The sequence below is a fragment of the Artemia sp. Qi Xiang Cuo genome, chromosome 14 (assembly GCF_049724085.1).
Source record: "Artemia sp. Qi Xiang Cuo chromosome 14, ASM4972408v1, whole genome shotgun sequence".
Taxonomy (NCBI): Eukaryota; Metazoa; Arthropoda; class Branchiopoda; order Anostraca; family Artemiidae; genus Artemia; species Artemia sp. Qi Xiang Cuo.
Genome location: NC_142807.1, coordinates 42,660,691 through 42,677,180, shown reverse-complemented (window position 1 = coordinate 42,677,180; position 16,490 = coordinate 42,660,691). Strand labels below are relative to the sequence as shown.

Here is a 16,490-nt window from a genome sequence, read left to right as displayed (position 1 = left end):
ACTCCCTGTCACAAACACCCAGTAAACTCATACTCCTGGTTGCAGAGCTTCAACATCAAGCTGATCTAGAAAAGCTCCAGCAAAGCCTCGAGAAAAGCTGCCTGATGCATGTCAACTTCCTGAAGAAGAAGTGCATAGACGAATCTGCATCTCTCCAAAAAAAGAAATCAGTAAAAACACCTGGCATCACAATAAGTGACGATCTCTCGTTCGGAGATCATATCAGCCAGATCACAGCAAAAGCACCTGGTTTTCTAAAATCTTTCACAAATCTCAGATGGTATGGAATGACAGAGCAACCCCTTCTTTCGTGCTATAAAACTTACGTCATGCCCGTAATGATGTACGGCTGTCCTGTCTGGCACCCGTCGCTTACAAAGAAACACAGAAACCAACTGGAAACAATTCAGAGGAGAGCCTGCAAAATAATTCTTGGGCCAAAGTACAAAAACTATGAACAAAGCTTGAGTGAACTCAAGCTCCCAGCCCTGGATGAAAGGAGGCATGAAATACTGATGAAGTTTAGAGCTGACATCCTGAAGTCCTCAACACACCGAGATATCCTGGCTCCGTTTACTTCACAGACCGACGCATACAAAGCAAGATCAGCAACTGTGAAAGAGGGAAATAAATATGTCAGAATGCCCGCCTACACACTCGACGACATGATTTTTAAACACCTTCGTGCCCTACTATGTCAGGCGTTGCAACAACTGTGACCTGAAGTCGAGGTAATGGCTTATCATTTGTGTTTTTTGGTGTTTTGGTTTTTGGTGTTTTCTTTTTTTTGCGCTTTTGTTTGACGATACCCATTGGAATATGGAACAGACCTTCTTCCCACAAAGAGATAAAAAAAAGGAGCAAGACCCGGGAACCCAGCGGACAAGAGATGATCAGGGGATGGGTTTCGTCACCAGACACAAAGGGGGAGCGTCTTCTCAATACCATATAAGCAAAAATAGACTTCTTTTAGTCAGCATGTCAGAATTTAACGCTACAACTTGGTTTTATGAGCTTGGGTTAGCACCAGGCTGCATTGACTTTATGAACTGACATTGGACAAAATTAGTCATTTAAATTTTATCATGATATTGGATTTTAATTAAATGAACACAACAATATAATATATGTTTTCCTTCTCTTAGTCAGCTAAGAAAAAATCTTTTACATATTTTACAAAAAATCACTGCACATTATATGTCCTCCCTGATAGTCCCCTTCCATACAAGTCCCACATAAGGCCTATCGACAAATATGTCTGACCATTTTACGCTTGAACGTCAAAATTTCTATTAACAATACTCCGAAGGATCTAGTACAGAGCTGGTGGGGCGAGCTTTAGAACGACCAAAGACTTATCAGGGTGCAGGCTTTCAGGGACCGAACGGCATGCTGCCACCTTATCAAGGCCAGAGCCTCAGGCCCGCTAAGCCTCCTTTAATCGGAGAAAACTCAGCGAACCCTTTAGCTTGCTTATATTTCTCTGATACGTTAATGATGGTTTTCTTACATTGGTAATAAAAAGAACTAGCATAACCAAATACAAAACAGCACATTGTCTAGACATGCACGCAAACATCTACTAAAGCTGAAAGAAACAGCAATCATATTTATTAGAGAGGGGTGCCCCCCAGGACTGCCTTACCCCTTCAAAGAAGTTGAATGGTACATGATTCATAGATTCCTTGAAAATCCATTAAAAAAAGAACAACCACAAGGTAGATCCGAGTCACAGACAATTTTTAAGCAAATGGGAAACTAAATTGGTAATCCTATTTCCTATTGTTCGATATTAACGAACAAGCTGTTCGTTAGTATCTGCCGATGGCAGTTCAAGATTTTTTGGATTTTGTGCAAATCGCGAATATTGGCGAATGACTCAGTTTATGGTTGTTAGGTATTTGATTTTTATTATTTTAATTTTTGGTATTTTATTGAATTTTATTTATATTTTAATTTTTTGGCTGTTTTTTCATTGGTTTTTAATTGTTTTTTTTTTACTTTCCACGTTTGTTTTTTTTGTTTTTTTCTTCGGGGTTCTCCTTCATTATATTATTATGTTCGCGCTGAAGAAGAGAGGGGGTTGTTCTCTCAAATATTCGCTTTGTGAGTATTTTCGTTTGGCCTTTGAAAACCCCATTGTTGATCGTTTTCTTTCTTTCTGTTATGGAAGGCACATGTGGTTTAAGAAATAATCTTAGTTCTAGTGCCCTTTTAAGTGATCGAAAGAATTGGGGGAAAACTAGCCCATCTCCCGTGCCACTCGTTTTTACCCAGACACATCCGATCAAAACTTTGAGATAACCATCTGATTCAGCATAGCTGAAAGGCCCCATAACTTTGCCCTTGGAGATGCCAAGACCCCCCCCCTCCATAATCTCTGGGGATCCTGGGAAGCTGAGTAATTTTTAATTGGGCAATATACGGATTTTTTCTTCGGGAGGGAGAGGGAATTTTCTGTGGGGGAGGGGATTTTCCACGGGGAGATTTTCTGAGGGAAGGAAAACTTCCGGAAGTAACTTTTCCGCGAGGGGGGGAGGGAACTGGATTTCCTGACAAGATTTGAAAAACAGTCAGAAATTAAATGGAAAAAAAGTTTCTTTTTCAACTGAAAGTAAGGAACAACATTGTAACTTAAAAAGAACAGAAGTTATTCCATATATGAGGGGGCTGCCCTTTTCGCAAACCTCACTCTTTATGCTAAATCTTAACTTTTTTGTCACAATTCTTTAAGAAAGACGGCTCAAATGGAAGTGTCGTTGAATTGGAAAGAAAAGTATTCTTACAGAAATAAGATTTTAGCGTAAGGAGTGAGGGTTGAGGAGGGGGCAGTCTCCCTCATATACAGAACAATTTCTGTTCTTTTTAAATTTTAATGTTACTCCTTACTTTCAGTTGAAAGAACTTGTTTTTTTATTTAACCCATAAAACGGTTGATATGACATCAATGGCTGTCCTGTACACAATTAAATTCTCTCACTTTTTTCTGAGTAGCCTTTGCACCCTGTGCCACCAGTGTTGTAAAATACTTCATGTAATTGAAACTGGATTAATTGAATATTCAAGTAATTGTACTAGAGTAATTCAGTGTTCAAGTATTTGAACTTGAAGTACTACTTAAGTACTGTAACAGGGTCGCAGAATTTAACTTGAAGTACAAATTTCGTAAAGTATATATTACTTAATAATTAAAGATGCATGTCTACCTCGAATCGTAAATAACAAGAATTATAACATGAATGTATACCAGCCTAGACTCATTGGCTACGTGCTCCTACCAATGGTTTCATGTTGATGACAATCATCTAGCCATGTGTGCTAGAAGCCCAGTTTTGAGTGACTCCTAGACAGAGTGAAAAAAAACTAAGTCAACACATTAGCTTTGGATTAGAATTTAGAGGGTTTAAGAGGGTTAGAGGGCTTACCACTTACTCACTGAAATTTATGTTTGTTCTGAGTTTCATTCAGTATTCAGTAGTGATGTATGTTATTTTGAATTTCAACTGGATTATGCATTTATTTCTGTTCGTTCTAGGTTTCGTTTGTCCATCAGGGTCATTTTCTCTTTGTTTTAGGTTTATTTATTCCTCAGTAGTGTATGTTATTTTTAAGTTTGACTAGATTATCCATTTTGTTTCTGTTCGTTCTAGGTTTCGTTTATCCATTCACAGTAATTCCTATTCGTTCAAGTTAGATTGTGTATATTATTTGATTTCTGCTCGTTTTAGGCTTTAATATTGCTCTTTATTTTTCTTTGAAAAACTATAATTTTGAAAACATTTTTTTTCAAATTAATTAACCTTCCATCTATTTTATTGATATTTACTGCTTAATAATCATTAAAGTTCAAGATCTGCAATAATCTAAAGTAGATTCAATTCAGTAGATTCAATCTAAAGCAGACTTTTACACATGTCTAGCTTTTTACAGATATTTTTAGAGGTTCGAAGGTTTAAAAGTTATTACCTCTTAACACTTTGCTTATCACTCTCTGTTGGTGAAGGCAGATTGCTTGAAACAAGACTCATCGATGGCTTTGATGTCACTCTGACCATCCCAGGAGGTGTACATAAATTCTAGAAATAAATTTGTAATTTATTTAGCAATAATTTAATAAAGGAAAAAATTGTTGAGGTATGCACAACACCTGACTACAAGAAGCAGCGGATCCAGGGGACAGAAGGGGGGGGGGGCAATCGTTCCCTGGCTTAGGCAAAAAGTTCTAGCATTAGATTTTCTGTGACTTGATTGCGATATCAACGCTTGGATCAACGCATCTTTGAAAAGGATTAATTAAAAAAACTTTTTCAACGAAACAAGTTTTTTAAAAAAAGTAAAGAACTCCATTAAACCAAAATGAACAAAAATAGAATCAAATAATTTACCAAGAATAAAGCTACCGCAAATCAGTATCAATAAATAAATGAAACCCAAAACAAACAGAAGTTAAAATAAATAACAGAGTCAAACTCAAAACAAGCAGAAATTAATATGGGGGTTTAGAGTCGGGTTCTAAACCCCATGCTTTTTAAAAGACAGAATATAATTTGTACTTTACTGAAAAAAAATTCTTTTAAATGTTTTCACTTTTATAACTTTAAGAAATCAAAAATCAATTAAGATTTTGAAGTATAAATATCAGCAAATGTGTATTAAACTGACAATGCACATTTTTTTCAGTAAATTCATTTGAATTTTTCTGGCTTTTAGAAAGCATAGGGTTTAGAACCCTACTCAGATTAATTTCCGCTCGTTTTGAGTTTGACTCTGTTATTTATTTTAATTTCTGATTGTTTTGGGTTTCATTTATTTATTGATATTGATTTGTTGTATTTGTATGCTTGGTAGATTATTTGATTCTACTTTTGTTCATTTTTGTTTTAAGGGAGTTCTTTACTTTTCTTTAAAAAACTTATTTTATGGAAAAAGTTCTTTTTTAATTCATATAGAAAAAAAAGGAAAACAGAAACTTAATTGATCGGGGTTTCTTTATCCATGCGAAAAACGAAAAAGACAATTAATACATGGAATATTAAATGATGAGAGAAACTGTTCAACGCATGATACCTGACTAGCATCTTTTTTAATTAAAGAACCTGTCATCTATTAAATAGGTTTTTGCGTCCATTTAAACCTAGTATATTCATGAAGAGGGAATCCCCGCCTGCACGAGTAAAATGAAATTGCAAATAACAATTCACAGTGTTTAATCTTGACTAATTGTTTTTCCCATTATATTCGCGCGCTATTTGAAGCATGTCTTCTGCCAAATAAATTGGAGCGTGCTCTAAAAAGATGCACTCTAAAGAAACCTTCAGAATTTACAATAGTGTAATAGTCTTTACTGAATCATTCGCGTCTCTTAGCATGGCTATTGGGGAAGAGGAATGTTTTAAGATGGGTAGTGTTGGATTAGACTCCTACTGTCAGAAGCACCACTAACAAGACTGTCTATAGCTGCCGTGACCATCTTGTGGTCCATGGACTACTGGTAGTCCATGAAAATGTTTAGGTGGTCCACGAAGAAAAGGGATCTTTACTAAACAATGTCTATTTTTTTTATTTCCTGAACATAAAAAAAGAAGCAAATTTAATGAAACTTATCGTAGATTAAAATATTTAAAAGTTACTTCTAATATTACAAAGCTTCATTGCAACTGAAAAAGGCTAAAACAAAAATTGCTGGTGTACATTCTTAAATTAGGATACATCTATGTAAGGATGCATTTAACTATTTCTACTGCTGTACATTCTTGAATCAGCATACATCTGTGACTGGATGCATTTCCTTTTGCCTTTCTATTTCTGCGAAAAAGTTTACTTCTATTTCAATTGTCAATCCGATCTCCAGTATTATTTTAGTTCCTATGAGACTTATACGTTCCTGATTTTCTGTGGCCCGGGATAAGCTTCTTGAGCCCTTGAATGTAAACTAAAACTTATGTGAGCAAGCGTTCTCAAAGTTGAAGCATGTGAATTGCACAGCTATGAATTTAAAATTATTTGATTTATGGACTTGACTGAAACTATTGAATAAGAAACGGCAAAGACCCATAATGACTGAAAAAAGGCAAGGGAATATTTTGCACTTCTTTGGAAAAAGTAAATATAAAGTGATAAAAAATAGCAATAATAGTCAGATGATCAGTGAATTATATTCATAAGAACATCCAGATTCCTCGTCAAGCCACATTGCAAAGAACATTCAAAAAGGAGGCAAAAAGAAAAATACAAAATATCAAGAACATATGACTCAGGGTACCTGAAATTTGGATCTATCCAAGAACTTTGTAGTGGCCTGGACCCAAGCCCTCACTGTGTTATTTAGAATGAAACCGTGAAATTATGCCGTGAAACCGTCAATACTGAAAATTCACTTGCAATCAAAATTTAGTTGACAAACCACTTGAATATTTTCAAAGAGCGCATGAAGGTATGAACTAGACCCCGGCGCCGCGCCGATGAGGGAAGACCGGCGGCGGTGGGGCCAAAAATAGCAGCGGTGGCGCGCCGCCGCGCCGCCGGCGCGATCAATGTTGACCGCAAACATTAATGTTTTTATCAGTCTTTCTCAAATCACAGGTCCAATTTACAACATATTCGAGCCTATTCATGAGTTCAAAAATTCACAAGTCGCTGGATGGAAACTGGTCTTCTTCGTTATTCATCAAGAGAAGTATGAATCTGATCGAAATGGCTGTGGCGTTGCTGAACCCTTGCATAATATGGGTAATAACGATCTATTAGCTATGCCTCCTTAAGATAAGTAATTGTCAAAATTAGTATCTTGGTTTAATAGAGTGGTATAAGACTTAAAACTTCAAATACCGTATAACAAAATTCGTCAGTTATCTGGGTAAAAACTTTGAATATAACTTTGAACTTAGAAGCTTAATTTTTTCATAATGCCCTTTGCTTATATCTGTTTTGTCACATTTAAAACAGTTGAAATGGGTGACTTTGATACTGATTGTTTTTTTTTGCTCTTTTGGATTCCTAAGAAGCCTTCTTGTACTACAAACTGGTTTTTAATTACAATTTAAAAAAAATGCGTTTTAAAGTTTTTTTTGGCTTCTAAATAGAATATATGTCATGTAGGCTAAGGCTGAACTGCTGCTTTTTTATCGCTTTTGGCTGCTCTTTTGGATGTTTCTCATTTTTTCTTTTGGGGATTCATTCCAAATTACAAACTGATAAATACCTAATATCAGTCAAATTATAAACTGTATCTAAAAGGAGTAAATTTATCAAATTGAAAAATATATGATGATCACTTCACATGAGATGTCTTCAATTACAATGACACAAAAAACACTTAATAGTTTATTCGCTATGAAGAAAAATTAAGTGCCAGCTATTTTCTTAGGTAAAAAACGAAAAGCTCATCCGTTTTAAGTGTAATTAAATGAAATAATATGCAGACTAAAGTAGCTCCAGGAAGATGTTGAAATGTTCATCCTAGTTCGTCACTTTTAATCCAAGTAAATGTTAGGACACTTAGTATCAGTTATTGAGTTTAAGCTTTGATTTCCAAATGCTCACAAGAATTACCAAATTTAAGAAAGTCGCAACAATAAGTCACCTGTGGTCAAAATACTTAGATAGATAGATAGATAGATAATTTAATACGAAATATCACAAAACGGATAAATAGTCGCATTTACAAAAAAATTATGAAAACTATTTGTTGTAATTTTCAGTGAAGTATTGTCGGAATGAATTTTTGTAGCGTTTCGTGGCACTTGGATTGCTTGGTTGTAGTTGGTTTGTGTGGCGGGTCTTTGGTCGGTTATCTTGTCTGATATCAGGTGGGAGAAGGTCGCGGTGTTTGGGGGAAGTCAAGATGGACTGGCCAAAGCTCATGAGGAGCTCGTGTCTTCTTTGTTCAAGTGTTGTGAGTTCTAGCTTCGCCAGACATTCCTCATAGGGCAATTGGCTGTCTCCTAGAATGATGCGCAAGGCTCTCTTTTGAATTGTTTCGAGCTTATTGCTCTGCTCTTTTGTGAGACCAGGATGCCAGACAGGGCAGGCATATTCTAGGATTGGTCGCATGCGGCTCCTATAGTAGGTGACCAGGGCATTTTTGCTGAGTTGAAAGCGACGTAGCTTTGTCAGTGACCTAAGCAGAGGCATAGCCTGGGACAGCAAGTGATTTAAGTGGTCATCCCAAGTCAGTTTATCATTGAAGATAACACCCAGGATCTTCATTTTGTGAACTGCCGGTATGCCGACGTCAGGCAAGGCCGGTACGCTGTGCTTTAAGAAGGAAATTCTCATTATTGCCGACTTGGTCCTGTTGATGCTGAGTTTTCTTTCCAGGTAGTCCCGTTCGAGCTTCACGACCATTTCTTCTAGGTTAAGGATTTCACACAGTCTTTGTAGCAGCATCATTGTTAGGTCGTCTGCGAACTTCGCTCTGTCTCTGTGCCATTTAGCTATCGTGTTGCAAAGCAACAGGAAAAGGGTCGGACCTATTTTTGTTCCTTGAGGAATTCCACATGTAAGGTCTGTAGAGTCTGACAGTTCGCCTTTGTACCTTGTTTTTTGCTTCCGTTTTGAAAGGAAGCTTTCTACTATCTTTCTCAGGAATTCGTGAAAATTGGTCATGGACTGTAGAATCTCCTCGTGGCTAGACGTATCGAACGCTTTCCTGACGTCCCCTTGAAGGAGGTCGACAAATGCCTCGTCAACTTCTAGGTGACTTAGGATAGTCTCGACGATCTGGATAAGGTAGTGACTTGTACTGCACCCTCTTTGGAAGCCATACTGCCGGGAGTCAATTACTTCGCTGAGTTCCTCCAGAAGCCATCTGTTTATGAAAGTTTCGAATACTTTCGAGAGTAGCGGAGTGAGTGAGATCGGTCGGAGGTCTCCAAGTTCTTTGGGGTTTGTGACTTTGGGAACAGGGATTACGACTGCCTCCTTGAGCGGCTCAGGAAACGTCCCTGTTATCAGTGACTGGTTGATGATGGCAGCTATAGGCTCTGATAGGTAAGGAGCGTTTTCATTGAACAAAATTGGCGGTGGATCCGCTGGGTGAGTGGCTTTCCGCGCAGGAATCTTTTCTAGGACCCTGCACACTTCAATAGGCAGAACGACTGGAATCTCAGATATCTTGGCGCTGAATGCACTCGTTTCGGCTGAAGGGTTGGATCTGCAGATTTTGGCAAACCACTCATTGAGATCATTTGCAGTGACCTGTTCACCTTTATCTTTTTGTATGTGAAAGGTCGTCGGGCGCTGGGGGCTTATTAAATCTCTAAGTGTCTTGTGGAATGAGCGGGAGTCGGAGTTTACTGTTTTAGAGAGCTTTTCCCCATATGCTTTCTCAGCTTTCCTACATTCGTACACCACGGTGTTCCTCATTTTTTTCCAGCGCTCTCTGTTGCCTGAGGCGTGCAGTTTATTACGCTTCCTGATGAGTTTCTTGATCTCTTGTGTGACCCATGGTTTGTCCGTAGAAGAGCGTTTGACACGTTTCTCTGGGAAGCATGAGTGGTAAGCGCTGGTTATCTCGGAATTTAAGAGTCCAACCATCTGGTTAACGTCAGATAATCTGTACAGTTGGTACCAGTTTTTATTTACGCACCATTTAGAGAATTCTTCTTTTCCTGGTGTAGTCAGAGGTCGGCAGACGAATGTTTCCTTGGTAGCCGTTGGCTTGGTTCCTTTGGGCTTCCACAGTACAGAGAAATGTGCGCTCCTTCCGAGGCTGGGGCTCGATTCGGGATCGTGGTAGAATTCTCCCACATCTGTGAAGATGAGGTCGATAGTTGATTTTTCCGTAGTAAGAATTTTTACTACCTGCTTCAGATCAAGAGATTGACTGATCCAGCGCCTGTCCAGATCATTAAAGTCGCCAAGCAATACTATACCGCTATTAGGATACATGCATCGAATATCGTCGATAGACTTTTGGAGGTGGTTGATTAGGGTTTTGCGGTAAGCGGCTCGCGGTGGAAAATAGAGGACTCCGAAAGTTATTGACGAAAACGCTCTTGGCAGTACTTTGGGTTTGATTTTCACCCAGAGCAGCTCATAGGTATCTGTGTGTTCAGCGAATGTCAAAACTTCGTGTTCGATATCTGCATTTATGTAAACACCCACTCCACCGCCATGTGTTATAACGTTGCCATCTTTATCCTTGCGATTTTTTGTGTAAAGGTCATAGCCTGGAATACTAGCAGTCGATGGGGTAGCGGACCAAGTTTCTGTGACACAGCATACCTCAACCCTCTCACATTTCAGTCGAACGCTAAGTTCTGTGATTTTGTTGCAGAGTGACTGGGCGTTAACAAGCATGACTCTTGGGAGGTCAAAAGGGTTGCTTTGCTGAGTTTTAGGAGGTCGAGTTGGTAATATGGTCTTTTGTTGCTATTGTTGCCCTTGACCTGAGGAGGCTTCCTCATTCCGGTTATGGGCAGAGCTTTCGGCTCTCTTGAGCCTTCTTTTCTCGGCCTGAGACTGGAGCTGGAGTGGGGTGAGATCAGGGCCTATGTAGATTTCGCGGCGGGTGAAGGCGTCATCAGAGGTTCTCAGGTTCCGAGCGTTTTTCAGGATGTTATTTCGTTTCACAAAGGTTGAAGTGTCTTCTCTGAGCTTGACGAGTAGTTTTCTTGGTCTGCCGTTGTCGCTTGGTCTTCCAAGGCGCCTAGTCTCAACTATATCACCCGTTTCCAGGGTAGCTCCCAAATCGTTGGTTCGGCAAAGGCCAAGAGCTATCTGTGCGTCTGGAGTTTCAGACTCTGGGACCCCTGATATAACTATATTGAATCGCTTTGCTTCTCGCAGTTGTTTTTCTTTTTCTGCTCGTAGGAGGGTTTCAACGGTAGTGTTTGCGGAAGGCGCTGGGCTGGGTGTATTTTTTCTAGAGTCTGTGGTTCCATGTTGTGCTACACGGGATTACAGTGCTTGATCGCCTGGGACTGGATTTTGATTTCGCTGTTCAGGTATTCTGCAATCCGTTAGGAGTCTGACTTGCAGTTGCAGTTGAGCTACCTTTCGCTTGGAGCAGGACGAACACTCGTATCTGAAGAGGCTTAACTGTGGGTCATGGAGTTTTATCGCCAGGACAATATCGGAGTGGATCCCGCGGCAGGAGGCATGCTCCCACTCATTGCAGAAAAAACAGCAAAAGGATGTACTGGCTTCGGCCTGGGTATGACAATAGTTGCAAGTTTCGCTGTGTGACTCAGCTCCGTTAGGAGTAGCATTTGGGGCAGAGGCCGTAGGAAGGGGTGCATTGAGAGTTCCTCGAACTTGCGTGGGCCTACTTTCCCCGATAATCAGGGGTTCGTCGTTGACTGGAGGCGGGGTTTGGTCCGAAGACGGGGCGTTGCAGTTTTCTCCTCTGGCTTTTGGATTCCCTAGGTTTTGTTGTTTTTGGCTGTTCGGTGTTCCCACTGCTGCTGTTTTGGGTGTGTTGGCAGCTTCCTTGCATCGATTACATTGCCACTTTCCAGACGATTTTTCTGCTTCTTTGCTGCACGTGCCTGATACACAGGGAAAGTGAAACCATTTCGTGCAGGTACTGCATTGGAGTCCGCCCTGAGCTCGTGTTACGTTCTTTTTGCATCTGGGACAAGGGTCACCAGCCATTTACTGACAGTATTTTTGTCAGATGTACAAGGAATGAATGCTCGGAGCGTACGTCGATCACCGGGAGCAAGGGAAGCGTCGAGACCTGCTCACCTGTTCCCTGCAATTTAAGGCTAATTAACCGGCAGGTACCAATACGGCGCTTCCGGCAGGTTCTCTCCCCTCTTCTGCTTGGTCCCAAGCGATCTAAGCAGTCCACAGGACTTCACTTATTCAGAAGAATATACACACGCCGATTTTTACCTTTTTTTTTTTTACCTGAAGACGTTTCTTAACTCTAGCATCAGATCTTCACTTAATTGTAGGTAAAATTCGCTATTCAAAGACTCTGTATATATATATCATAATATGAACGCACTCTTAAATCCGCTATTAAGAATTATTATAGATGACACTGTTTTGCTTCCAAGCAAAGAGTATAAATTAGTAATAATGTTATAAGGCAACTCCAATTAAATAAATTTATTCTTCAACACAAATTATATGAGAAGAATTGAAAACTATGTTTCCTTACTGTTCCTGGGATCACAGATTCCAAATCGAGCACAACCTTGTTTAAAGAATCAAACTCTTTCCATATAAAATTAACTTATTTCAAACTTGGTAATTTATTTGCTTCCACTAATTAGAAAGTTACTAATATGTAATGAATGTAATGAATGCTCTTTTGGATGTTTCTCATTTTTTCTTTTGGGGATTCATTCCAAATTACAAACTGATAAATACCTAATATCAGTCAAATTATAAACTGTATCTAAAAGGAGTAAATTTATCAAATTGAAAAATATATGATGATCACTTCACATGAGATGTCTTCAATTACAATAACACAAAAAACACTTAATAGTTTATTCGCTATGAAGAAAAATTAAGTGCCAGCTATTTTCTTAGGTAAAAAATGAAAAGCTCGTCCGTTTTAAGTGTAATTAAATGAAATAATATGCAGACTGAAGTAGCTCCAGGAAGATGTTGAAATGTTCATCCTAGTTCGTCACTTTTAATCCAAGTAAATGTTAGGACACTTAGTATCAGTTATTGAGTTTAACCTTTGATTTCCAAATGCTCCCAAGAATTACCAAATTTAAGAAAGTCTCAACAATAAATCACCTGTGGTCAAAATACTTAGACTCCTCGTTGACCCCCACCCAGGCTCAAAACTTTTGCTATGGTCATTTCCATGGAAATCTCCAAAGAATTTCTTTTTAAAATAGCTTTCAAGCATAGTTAGGGGAATTTAGACTTTTTTGCTTTTCTTCAAAGATTTGAAAAAATTGTGATAATATTCCAATTGTTAAATTTGTGCATATTTTTGGTAATCATTTGTGGGGTGATCAAATTTCCTAAACCAACGTTGATACGAAAAAACATTGCAACATCTGGTACCCTGAGGTCACATGACTGTCAAAGACTCCTCCTTGAACCTCCCAAATTGAAAACTTTTATTATGACCTGGCCTTTTAATGTAATTAAAAAAAAAAAACAAGTTTTTTTAACTGAAAGTAAGGAACGACGTTAAAACTTAAAACGAACAGAAATTATTCCGTATATGAAAGGGGCTGTCCCCTCCTCAACGCCTCGCTCTTTACGCTAAAGTTTGACTCTGTCTCACAACTTTAATTTTTAAAACAATAAAAACTTTAGCGTAAAGACCGAGACGTTGAGGAGGGGAAAGCCCCTTTCATATACGGAAAAATTTCTTTCAGTTCTAAGTTTTAATGTCACTCCTTAATTTAAGTTAAAAAAACTTGTTTTTTTTATTTAATTTTTGAATGCTTTTGAATAAATGCAGATTTTTATCTTGGTTCACAATAAATTAATAATTAAAAAGAAAATTTCATATTAATTTACTTTTATTTGGTTAAATGTCTTTCTCGAAACTTGTTTAATTTTATTTACGAACGTTTTTATTAGTAATAAATATGCGTAACTTACGAAATAACTTACGTAACGAACTTCTATTTTGATATATTTTTAATACGTATATTAGAGGGTTCGCCCCCCAGTCAAAACCTTGCTCTTTACGCTAAAGTTCGAATTTTGATCCAATTCTTTAAAAATGACCGCTTGATCACAAAGGCCGTTAATTAGAATAAATAGCTCTTATGAAAGTACTAAAAAATCTCTGGCTTAAAGAGTGAGGTATTGACTAGGGGGTGAACCCAAACCTATATGTAATATTTTCTGTTTGTTTAAAGTTTTGATGTTGCTGCTGTTGCAGTTGAAAAACTTGTTTTTTTTATATTTAATTTCGGATCTTTTTTTAAATAATGCTGGGACGTCCGGCGTCCCCTTCATAGCAATGTCCCTTCCCCCATAAAAACTTCCTTCATGAAAAGATCCTCCTACATAACCCCCGACCCCAGGCACGTACGCAGGAATTTGTTTATAGGGGGGCAATTTTTTTCGGGGGGGGGGGGGCAAATCCTTCAAACCCATTATTCTGTGAGAAAAATCAGAAAATTATGGGAAAATGAAAAAATCGTGAGATTTCGGGGGGGGGGGGCGGGCCCGGAGGCCCCCCCCCCTGCGTACGTCCCTGCCCGACCACTACCAGGTAAGTCCCTGCCTCACTACCAGGAAAAATATCCCCTGAAAACGTCTGTACTGTATACTTCCCAATAACCAATACTATATGTTAACATTGGGTAAAGTTCATAACTTTCAGCCCTCCTCCCGGGAAGTTCGAGGGATTGAGTCATCCTAAAAGACATACTTATAATATTTTCGAACATGCTGAACAAAATGGCTATCTACAAATTTTGATCAGGTGACTTTGGGAAAACAATGAGCGTGGGAGGGGGCGTAGTTGCCCTCCATTTTTTTTGGTCACTTAAAAAGGGCACTAGAACTTTTAATTTCCATTCCAATGAGCCCTCCCACGATGTTCTAGGACCACTGGGTCGATACGATCACCCCTGGGAAAAAAAATAAAAATAAACACGCACCTGTGATCATTGTTCTGGCAAAAAAAAATGCAAAAGTCCACATTTGTGTAGATAGGAGCTTGAAACCTCTACATTAGGGTTCTGTGATACGTTGAACATGATGGTGTGATTTTCATTTAGGTTATATAGCTTTTAGGGGGTCTTTCCCCCTTTTCTCGAAATTCAGCCAAATATTCTCAGGCGCGTAACTTTTGATGGGTAGGATTAAACTTGATGAAACTTATATATTTGAAATCAGCATTAAAATCTGATTCTTTTGATGTATCTACTGGTATCAAAATTCCGTTTTTTAGAGTTTCGGTTACCATTGAGCCGGGTCGCTCCTTACTTACAGTTCGTTACCACGAACTGTTTGACTTGGGCACTGGACCAAGGGCGCCATTGTTACTCGAGCGCAACGTTAGGTGGGGATGTCGATATCGCTTTCGTCACACCAATTCGTTTTTGTGTGAATCTACCTGGTACATATGAATAAATGTTTTCAAAGTAAACTCGTTTCATCAATAGAAAAAAACGGATTGGACGCATATGTCCCTTTCCCTTTGGACGATAAAACCATGCAAGTGCTGTATCAAGTATAACTCACGAAAATCCTGTTAATTTTGTCAACTTTTCAACTTTTTGGCATCCCTGTTTTCAATAAAAAAAAAAAAATCAAGGTACTATCACTTAAATATAATAACTCCCTATGCCCCCCTTCTGGATACCATATTGATAGGATACCGTCTCTGCTTTAAATAAAAAAAATAATTAACTTATTGGAACCTCTGCTTTAAAAAAAATCAAGGTATTATCATTTAAATATGATAGCTCAATACCCCCCCCCCCCCTCTGGATACCACCTTGATAGGATGCCGTCTCTTCTTTAAATTAAAAAAAAATTAACTTTTTGGGATCCCCGCTTTCAATAAATAAAATTTCGAGCTATTATCATTTAAATATAATACCTCCCTACCCCCCCCCTCTGGATACCACCTTGATAGGATACCGTATCAGCTTTCATTAGAAAAATAATTTACTGAATAATTAACAAGGTCACTATATGGTTCAAACAAACACGCAAAATAACGTTAACCAGCTTAGTGTTCTTTGAAAAAAATTGAGGGTATGAGTAAAGGGCTACAAAGACAACAACAAAAATGTCGAAATTATTCACATATACCTCAAATTATTGGAAAACTGAGTGATAGATTCGCAATGGCATTCCATAAGATCCAAAGAATCGAATTAAAAGGGAGCACACACATAAGCCAAATAAGGTCAGTAGCCTATGAGAAATCGCAAAATACCCAACACAATGAACAAGTCCTAATGGGGGGGCCTGGGTCTATCAAAATATTACAATGGTTTCCCAGGGAATTTGATATCATTTTCTTCTGTCTCCACTTTAAATGAAAAAAAAATTTATCTTTTTGGCATCCCTGCTTTCAATATATAAAAAATAAGGTATTATCATTTAAAAATGATAGCCCCCTATCCCCCTCCCCTATAGGCAATAATTTACAATTTATTTATGAATCATATTTTAGGGGTAACTTCCGGTTCAATCTTTAATTCCCCAACCTTGTACATAGCTTAGTCTATAGCTATAGCTCAACCGTAGGCCGTTTTTTTTTTTTTTTTTGGGGGGGGGGGTAAAAATGCTCCAGAAAAAAGAATGTATTTTCTATCAGGTGTTCAATGATTGAGGATTAAACATTAAGAAAATCTTATCTAAAAACAGTAAAAAAAATCTGCAAACTTACAATTCAGCTGTAGAAACAATCTGTCGGCTGTCAATTTCAAAATCCAACAAAAGGCTGAAGCTGTATAGTAGTGAATGCATTCTATAATTCTATTCAACTGGAAAATAAAATTCATGACTGTGAATGACGTAAGAAATAGTACTTGGGAAGCTGCATTTAGAATGATTTAAACTAATATCATAAGGAGAATACTTTTTTTTAT

The 16,490-nt window shown here is 38.2% G+C and overlaps 1 protein-coding gene across 1 annotated transcript in view; it reads right to left on the bottom strand.

Moving 5' to 3' along the window:
• Positions 1–16,490, bottom strand: part of Syn (synapsin) — a 186,546-nt gene that overhangs the window by 26,548 nt on the left and 143,508 nt on the right. The window contains exon 13 of the mRNA XM_089100068.1: positions 3,967–4,076. Within this exon, the coding sequence (XP_088956194.1) occupies positions 3,967–4,076 (110 nt within the window). The remainder of the gene's footprint in view (positions 1–3,966; positions 4,077–16,490) is intronic.